Source organism: Engraulis encrasicolus, unplaced genomic scaffold (assembly GCF_034702125.1).
Source record: "Engraulis encrasicolus isolate BLACKSEA-1 unplaced genomic scaffold, IST_EnEncr_1.0 scaffold_1109_np1212, whole genome shotgun sequence".
Lineage (NCBI taxonomy): Eukaryota > Metazoa > Chordata > Actinopteri > Clupeiformes > Engraulidae > Engraulis > Engraulis encrasicolus.
Window position 1 is genome coordinate 1 of NW_026944580.1, and position 10,000 is coordinate 10,000.

General features: G+C 44.8%; 1 protein-coding gene across 1 annotated transcript in view; it reads left to right on the forward strand.

Annotated features, from left to right (window-relative positions):
* The first annotated feature begins 2,913 nt into the window (after positions 1-2,913).
* The window catches only part of LOC134442051 (mitogen-activated protein kinase kinase kinase kinase 5-like), a 10,945-nt gene continuing 3,858 nt past the window's right edge, over positions 2,914-10,000 (forward strand). The window contains exons 1-2 of the mRNA XM_063192389.1: positions 2,914-3,111; positions 3,673-3,789. Of these exons, the coding sequence (XP_063048459.1) occupies positions 3,007-3,111; positions 3,673-3,789 (222 nt within the window). The 5' untranslated portion in view covers positions 2,914-3,006. The remainder of the gene's footprint in view (positions 3,112-3,672; positions 3,790-10,000) is intronic.

A 10,000-nucleotide genomic window follows, 5' to 3' on the forward strand; every position in this document is an offset into this window, starting at 1 on the left:
ACACACACACACACACACACACACACACACACACCCTTGCATGCATTCACGAGCGCACACACATACACACATAACATACCCCATTGACTCCCATTATACAGCTCAAAGCCAATACAAAATTCTTGGCGTTTCCCAGGAATCACTCCTTTTCTATTCATTCTATCCTAGTGAGGACATCTGTGCCAAGCAGTGCCTAAATTACAGACTTGCGCGCACACACACACACCATGTTTTCTATGTCTACATAAGTCAAAGACCTAATAGAAACGAACAGAAATGTCACGAGAAATTGCACAATCACACAAATGTAAACAAACACACATGTCTCTCTCTAAGATATTACTTAACATGGAAATACATGCACACTGGAAGTCAAACACACACACACACATAGACACACACGTGTGCATGTGTACACGCCAAACAGTCTGGGGACTTCATGTGCACACAGTATCCTACCGCAGCTTTGAAAAACACAAATGTTCTACTTGCTTGGACAGGTCTTCACCACAAAAGGCACACAGGCTTTACCACACACACACACACACACACACACACACACACACACACACACACACACACACACACACACACACACACACACACACACACACACACACACACACACACACACACACAGCTTAACACTGTTCTAGAAGGCTCATTTGCTTCCTGTTTGCAAAAGCTGGCCTAGCACACAACCACAAAATGTCACTTCAGTAGTTTTTTTCAATTGTGCGTGTGTGTGTGCATGCGTGTGCGCGTACGCGTGTGTGTGTGTGTGTGTGTGTGTGTGTGTGTGTGTGTGTGTGTGTGTGTGTGTGTGTGTGTGTGTGTGTGTGTGTGTGTGTGTGTTTGTGTGTGTGTGTGTGTGTGTGTGTGTGTGTGTGTGTGTGTGTGTGTGTGTGTGTGTGTGTGTGTGTGTGTGTTTTATGTGAAGAAAGAAGAACACTTGTTTATTAGAACCGGAAAGTGTGTGTTTGTCTGTCTGTCTGTCTGTCTGTCTGTCTGTCTGTCTGTCTGTCTGTCTGTGGGTGTGTCTGTATACATGTGTGTGATATTTCATGTGAGAAAGGAAGGGGAAAAATACATCTTCTGTGTGAGAACCGGAACTAATGTTTGTGTGTGTGTGTGTGTGTGTGTGACTGTGTGAGTGTGTGTGCATGTGTCTGCGTTTACGTGTGTGTGTGTGCGTTTTTTCCTCTGCTTTTCTTTCAGGGCTTTGTTCTTGATGTCAAAGAGCAGTTTCCAGCCTCCCAAGTTAAAAGACAGGACTAAATGGTGAGTGGAGTGGAGTGGAGTAGAGTGGAGTCTGCCTTGAATTAGCCCTAATGAGCATGTGTAACACGAGGCACAGCTGCCCAACAATGGCAGTAGCTCACCACGCACGCACGCACGCACGCACGCACGCACACACACACACACACACACACACACACACACACACACACACAGACCACCACATAGGCCCACTTCATTTGAAATGCACTTCTAACTATATGCACACCAAAAGTAACCCATGCAAACAGGTAGCCGCAGTCATTGAGGAAGCTTGAATTCACTTTATTCACTCTTGAAGTCATCTTGACATATTTGACATGTTTCATTTAGTGTACGTTACTGATCCCCCGCGGACCGTTAAGAAAGAGACAGCTGAGAGAGGGGTGGTCACTAGTCTATTTATTTTTTATAATACTGAGGGGGGTGTTGGATGTGGTTGTGTAGTGTAGATATCTATTCCTCTGTTCATGCTTCAATGGAAGCGGTGGTTTGTGCAGAAAGCGATTTTCATGCATAGCTAGGAGTAGAGGTGCTCCGATCACCATTTTTTGGGTCCGATCACCGATACCGATCACCAAAAATCTTTATCTGCCGATTACCGATCATTGCCGATCACAAAAATGATTTCCTATTTTTTTAATAGCCTATTAATTATCCTTATTGAATACCATTTCCTGTCTCATTTCCTGCTGCCCATAAACCAATCAATCTTAATTTGCACATGTCTATTATTAGGCTATTATTATTATTATTATTATTATTATTAGCCTATTATCTCTCAGACTAGTGTTGGTAATACAGTCTACAGTATTAATCAATGTATAAGTTATTGCATAGAATAACTAAACTATTTAAGATTGAATTGAAACTGAAACATTACATCAAATAGTCTTCCACATACGAGAAAAAAACAACCTGTCGCTTTAAATGAGCAGCCTCGTGAGGAGAGCCCCTCCCCTCTCTGTCACCGTCCACAGTTGCAGTGCTCCACTACCGTTCTGAATCTCTCTCTCAAGTTTTAACCACATCTGTCGCCGTTTGGTGTTTCAGCGACTATCAAACTAATCGACTGACTGCCAATTACAACTTTGAAAACAATAATTGACATGTTTGTGCTGACAACGTGAAGTTGTCGCGTGCTGACCGAGGCAACTACACAGGTTATAACGTGGCTCACTGGCGAGTACTCAATCGCAAATTACATTGTCAGGTAAACGGCGCATGGATCGGAAAATCAGATCATTGTTGATGCAGATATGGTTATGAATGGTGGAAATGAAGGGGGGAATGGCGAAAAGTTATAGACAAGCAAAGATGCCTTCTTTTGGTGCAGTTGCAGCTGTGCAGAACCAGCGCCTACATGCAGCGCCAGGTGTAAAGGCAAATGGTTGCGTGAGGAATTTAATATCTCTCGATCGGTTTTTTGATCGGCATGTTTTTCCGATCACCGATCAGGCTATTTTTGGCCATTATCGGCCGGTCATGATCGGCAGCCGAGCAATCGGAGCACCTCTAGTATTCACACACACACACACACACACACACACACACACACACACACACACACACACACACACACACACACACACACACACACACACACACACACACACACACACACACACACACACACACACACACACACACACACACACACACACACACACACCGGTGTACCTCTCACTATCAGTTGAAGAGTGAAAGCATGGAGGCCTCCAGTGAGTGATGCTGGACGCCTGTCTCCTCAGGTCAACGACCTTCAATAACTTTGTGAAGGTGTCCCTCACCAAGAGCCCCAAGAAGAGGCCCACAGCCGAGAAGATGCTCACGGTAAGCCTGGCTGTAGCCTAGCCACTTTATAATCCACAGTTACAGTTCTGTATCTCTCTCTCTCTCTCTCTCTCTCTCTCTCTCTCTCTCTCTCTCTCTCTCTCTCTCTCTCTCTCTCTCTCTCTCTCTCGCTCTCTCTCTCTCACTCTCACTCTCTCTCTCTCACACTCTCACTCTCTCTTTCTCTCACACACTTTCACTCTCTGTCTCTCTCACACTCTCACTCTCTCTATCTCTCTCACTCTCACTCACTGTTGGGTGGTCTGTCTGTTTGCCTGTCTGTTTCAGTCTTTTGTTTTTTTTCTTTCTTTCTTTCTTTCTCTCTCTCTCTGTCTGTCTGTCTCTCTGTCTGTCTGTCTATGCATCTCAGTCTTCAAGTAATATGGTATGAAACCATCCATCTGACGCAGCATCTTTGTTGTTTTGTGTGCGTGTGCTTGTGTGTGTACCTGTCCGTGTGTGTGTGTGCACCTGTCCGGGTGTGTGTGTGCACCTGTCTGGGGGTGTGTGTGCACCTGTCTGGGGGTGTGTGTGCACCTGTCTGTGTGTGCTTGTGTACAGCACATGTTTGTGGCGCAGCAAGGGCTGTCCCGGAACCTGGCCGTGGAGCTACTGGACAAGGTCAACAACCCCGACAGCCACCCACAGTACTGCGAGCCGGAGGACGACGATCTAGAGGTACATTCACACACACACACACACACACACACACACACACACACACACACACACACACACACACACACATACGCGCATACCCCGGATATTTCACCCCAGAGTACTGCAAAGAATGGTCACACACACACTTGCTTAGTACCATGAGTTTAAGATAATTGTTTGCACAATTCCACATTGACCAGTCTCTTCTCTTTGCTCCTCTTCACTTCATCTCATATTGACTCATATTGACTCCTCTGCTTGTTAATGCTTACTGCTGATGCTACTCAGAAATAGAGAGCGCTGTCTGTAAAGGGTGTGTGCAGGTGCCTGTCTCTTCCTCTGTGTTGTGTTGTGTGTGTGTACGTGTGTGTACGTGTGTGTAGGTGTGTGTACGTGTGTGTGTACGTGTGTGTGTGTGTGTGTGTTTGCGTGTGTGTGGTTGTGTGTGTGTGTGAGTTCGTTTGCGTGTGTGCGTGTGTGCGTGTGTGTGTGTGTGTGTGTGTGTGTACGTGTGTACGTGTTCGTGTGTGTACATGTGTGTGTGTGTGCATGTTCGTTAGGGTGCATCAGTTGCCCCCTATGAAAAGATATTGCCTTGGCCCTATAGTAAAAATGTTCTACACCCAGTAAAAACACACTGTGTAAAATATTTTGAAATTTGGATGAAGTCTACCGGGGCCACCAGCCCCATGAAAATACAAAATAATGGTGATAGTCAGAATCTTGGAATAGAAATGGACATTTTGCTGCATAAAGCTACCCAATAAAAAACCTATTGTCTCAGCTCTGTGATAAAAAGGTTCTATGCACAGTAAAATCACTCTGTGTAAAATATGTTGAAATTTGGATGAAGTCTACCGGGGCCACCAGCCCCATGAAAATAGAAAATAATGGTGATAGTCAAAATCTTGGATAGAAACAGGGCTGGACTGGCCATCTGGCATGGCGGGCATTTCCCGGTGAGCCCCGCACCCTTGTGGGCCCCCATTTTTTTTTTTTTTTTACATTACTGAAAATAGGGGCCCATGAGGGTGCGGGGCCCACCGGTGAGTCAGTTCTCCGGCACTAATAATAATGAGGGGGCCCCCTTAAATCCAAAAGTGCCCGGGCCCTATTTATCCCCCAGTCCAGCCCTGAATAGAAATGGACATTTTGCTGCATATTGTCTCAGCTGTGTGATAAAAAAAATTCTATGCACAGTAAAATCACTCTGTGGAAAATGTGTTGAAATTTAGATTAATTCTACTGGGTCCACCAGGCCCATGAAAATACAAAAGAATGGTGATAGTGATGGGCAACCTGGATTCCAAAGTCCAGTGCCACATATTCCAAATATAGCCAATATAATGAACCAGCTGACCCACTGCCAGTATCAAGCAAGAGATTACGAAGTTGTATGACTTTTGTGTGCTTCACCTGTGGGCCTACAGGATTGTACAGGTAGCTGTTAATACCTGGTGGAACTTAAGCTGTGAATGCTCCTTGGAATGACCTGTGTTTTTTTTTAAGAAATCCCTGCAGTAGTTCAATAGAGTACATACAATACAACTGTATGTGATGTTGGAAAGAGTGGCTTCCCAAAACCTGTACTTCAGTGGCTTCTAGGTATGTCATGGGTATCACCAGGTCCAGAGTCCATTGCCAAGGGCCTCTCAGGTAAGTTATGGTACTCATCTGATGGAGTAAAGTGAAATACTACCACAGGCGATGGGATAAAGAAGTAATGGCACTCTTCAATACAGTTGTATTGACTGCTTTGTAGCCTAGGCATTCCAAGGAACATTCACAGCTTTAGTACAGATGTTCCTCCATGAATTGTAGGCCCACAGGTGAAACACACAAATATAACAGTCATGCAGCTTTGCAATCTCTTGCTTGATACTAGCAGTGGTCCAAGGCAGCAAGGAATTGATATTGTGTTGCAAAAGAGCAAATTTGCCTAAATATAGCAGTTTGACCATCAGTCTGTCCTGAGACTGAAGTCTGTGTAAGTGGATCGACTGAATACACAACCTGCTTAGATATTCCTTCTGTTTGTGCTCCCAATACAGGTGATCTCACTAATTACCTCATCAACCTGGCTTAAGTGGTAATTAGGCTCAGCTGGTTCATTATATTGGCTGGGGCAAATGTGTCACGCGGTTTGTCCACCTCTGTTTTAAGACAATGGCAAACCTAGATTCAAAAGCTACAATCCAGTGCCACAGATTTCAAATTACCTGGTTTTACCTGTCCAATTGCCCTAACTGGAAAGGTAAAACTAGGTACAGTCGGTCCCCCTACAATGCACACCCTTTACCGAGGTAATGCCACGTCATCCACCTCGGTACGTACCGGGCCTAGCTGCAGTGTACCCAAACAACCGCCGGGTGGCACTTGGGAGCGCTCGCTATACGCTTTACCACGTGGTAGTCTCTCTCTCTCTCTCTCTCTCTCTCTCTCTCTCTCTCTCTCCCTCTCTCTCTCTCTCTCTCTCTCTGGCCTACAGCTTACCTATTGCAGCGCTCCCGTGTGAGCTTGGACGTCCAAAATGTTTATTACCATATGGAATATTTTACGATGCTGACGGCATATTAATATACAAGTGAGGAGTTCGTTGACAGTTTCCAATTCCCCTCATGTGGCGCACAGTGCTCCGCATGTAGCAGGATCGATAATGATGGTCAGGGCGCACAGCAGTGCTTGGGTTGCTATGTTTTTTTCCCCTGGAATACTGTCGCCGATTAGATAGAAATATTCCTGTTATGAACCCGAGTTTAGTAGGCTAGATATCGCGCAGTGAACGAGGCAGCCTGCAAACAGTTTGAAGCGCAAGGTGGCTGTAACAAGTTAGAAAGTAGCCAAACTCTGTTGCTTGGTAACCTTTTTAAATTATGAGCGTTCCACGAACTATCTTTCTTTGCGCACGCTATAAAATGGCAATAAACATGTTATTTTAAACTACTGGTTAACTATTTATGCTTTCTAATGTTGGTAAAAGCCGTATAATAAGCGGGATAATGTATTGTCCACACGTGACTATCGGAAAATATTTCCCTTCGAAGCGTAATAACACCCCTCCGCCTTCGGCGTCGGGGGTGTTATTCGCCTCGTCGGGAAAATATTTTCCTATAGTCACGTGTGGACAATAAAACATTATCCCTTACATATTCACCAGCACGCACCGATTCAGCGGATAGCCTAACAACATGCCTATAAATTGTGTGAGAACACCTCCAGGAAGTAGGAAGAGTCATAAAAAGAATAGCCTAAATAATGTAATGAATTTTCTTTTTTTTTAAAAAAAAAAAAAAAATGATGATCGGATGAATTGCATTAATGTGCAAGCTCTGACAAAATGCAAATTGAGTGTAGCCAGAAGCCATACCGATTATCGCATGGCAAGATTTGAAACGTCTGCAACTTCAGACTTACCTCACCGCAGTAGGCCTAACCTAACAGCGCTTCGTTTGAGCGTGTAAGCGTTGGCTATTTATCACACATCGCCAACAGCTGGGGCGATAACCTAACCTACACTTCCCTAATGAATTTAATGTTGTCACATTGGCAAAAATTAGCAAGCGACTGATATTGCTGTTTTCGTGCTCAAATTAAGTGTAACCAACTGTCGGGTTATGTGTCGCAGGTGAGAAAGTGCGCATTTTTCCAGCGACACCTCTCCTTGTTACCAAATACCCTGGAGAGTAGGCCTACTGTACACCACAAATAGGCCTACGCCAAGACACAAATATTGAGTTTTAAAATAATATTTATTAACTAACAGAAATCTAAAAGAGTCCCGGGGCACCCCAAATCTATACAAGTCCGAAATTCCAAATTTCATTGGAGATCCCCCCCACAGTCATCCGTTCCGAAGGAGGCGGAGGAGCGGTGGCCAGATGTCCATCCATTGCGATGCTGGGGAGACAGGAAGAGCTTGGTGACAGTAGGCTTGATTCCATAGGCAGTCCAAATGACACTCACTTCCATAATTAAGTAGGCTACGCAGGTAATCGCTGCACTTATTCCACGTGATTTACAACACTGCACTCGCTAGTCTAGGTTAAACGTTAGGGGTGAAGTTGCACAGCACTCGCACACGGCACGGCTCACTGCAAACAATGTGTGCTGCGATTCACCTGGGTAGGCCAGCGGTGTTAAAAGTGAGCCCAGTACAACTGGGTTTGGAGAGAGAGAGAGAGGGGAAATATATGCTGGGAAATATATGCAATGTCATCTCATAATCATGGAGTTCCTCATGCGATTTCATCTGGGTCAGTCAGAAATGCATGCACCTTGCGCACCGGGAAGTGTGTTTTTTTCAAACAAGAAAACTGGTTCATCATATGCATGGCTTAAACTGACTTTAATGTTTGCCAACGTGCTATAGTTTTCCTCTCATAATAGCACCTGGCGACTGTGACCACAGTTAGATGACCTCGCGCGCGTAAACCCATTAAAATATAGCCTAGCCTTCTGTGGCTATTCAGAGCAATATGAACCAATCAGGTCGGCGTTGCTATTAAGCAAAATACATCCCTGATGTCTACTTAACTAAAATAAGATGCATTTGTCTAATATTTGGAGACATCGCCTTGCTCTTTCTGCGGGGAATTAAGCGCCTCTCTCCCTCGCTTTCTCTCTCTCCCTCTCTCGCCCACACACACACACACACACACACACACACACACACACACACACACTGTTTGGAGAGGACGCATTTAAACTGTAACAGTTTAGGCAGTAGGGGAGAGCAGGGACTCATGAAACTCGGGACGAATGAAACACTGCGATTTACTCGAAAACTTTAACATCGCCTATCCGAAAGTATGAAAAGTCAAAGTTGTCAGGTTTACAGGCAAAAGGGATTTAAGTGTCAGTAGACACTGTCGGGACGAATGAAACACCCGTTTCATCCGTCCCTCTCGCCCATTGACTTAAAGCAGGATCAAAATAAAATGGGAGCACTTGAGATGACTATGTTCCAACTTGTCTTGAGCACCGTCGTAGCGCAACAAATCATTATCGTAAACATAGCCTAGATAATTGGAAATTACAAAAAATAGGCTACATTTTATAGACTTTGGCTATAGGCTAAGCCGACTCCTCTACCTGTTTGAATTAGTGCAGCCTTACAGGGAGGACGTTAATTTGGCATAGGTCAACTGCAAGAGACTACTAATTTGTGACTTGACGTGATGTGTGAATAATTAGGCTACGATATGCAACAGGCATATTTAGCCGCACTCAGTCATTCATTGGGTGAATGTCCCGACCCTGTGTGTCCGCGTGCATGCATGGGGTGGGGAAAAACACATCAAGCGTGCCATCACCACCCATCCCCCGGACGCACGAAACCCATTGAAGATCCAAGCAATTGTAGTCTGTCAGTATTTTAGTGTGGGCCCAGGTAGTTGAATTCCTGCATGGCCTGGTTATCTCAATAGTGCCAAGAAGATGTTTGCCCTCAGGCTAGTGTGTTCATAAAGCGCATGTTCGATTTGCTGTAATAGGCTACGATCAGTAAGCCTCAACTTGTCTGTCGTGTCTTTTCCTTCTTTCGATATTTTGTAAAATAGGCCCACGTTAAAGGCTAAATACGATAATAGGCCTAAATAAGGCTAATAAAGTGAGCTAAATAAGTCAGGCCTAAATAAAGTTGTTTTAGCCTATGAACTCAGGCAATGCAGAAATTTGCGGAGGGATTTTGGATAACTTGGCCTATAGGCTACCGATGGCTTTATGAACTTCATGACTGGGCTACAAGATAGTAAGCATATTGACTTGTAGACCACCAACATCTGATGCTGAAGTGGGGGAGGGTGTTTTTTTCCACTTCAAATGTTCCCCGACACACACACACACACACACACACACACACACACACACACACACACACACAGATACGCGCTAATCGCTCTCTCTCTCCGTCTCTCCCTCTCTTTCTCGTTGTTGCTATACGTGCATCTGGATAGGCATAGGCAGTGTGGTCACCCAGCACATTTTCATAGAAATGCTGTGTTTTTTTTTTTAAATGAAATCTTTATTCAGTTAGGTTGTGAACAGCGTTTCTCTTTCGATGTTGCGTCACCGTGGACAAGTGTCTGCTCGAAAACTTAATGCAAAGCGGCTAAAATGTTCAGAACGTGTTGAACTTTTCAGAACATGAATGTTTGTCTGTGGGGGAGGGGTGGGTTACAGCAGTGCAGTGCAGTGCAGTGCACGGGACTGCACAGCCTTTTGTGACATG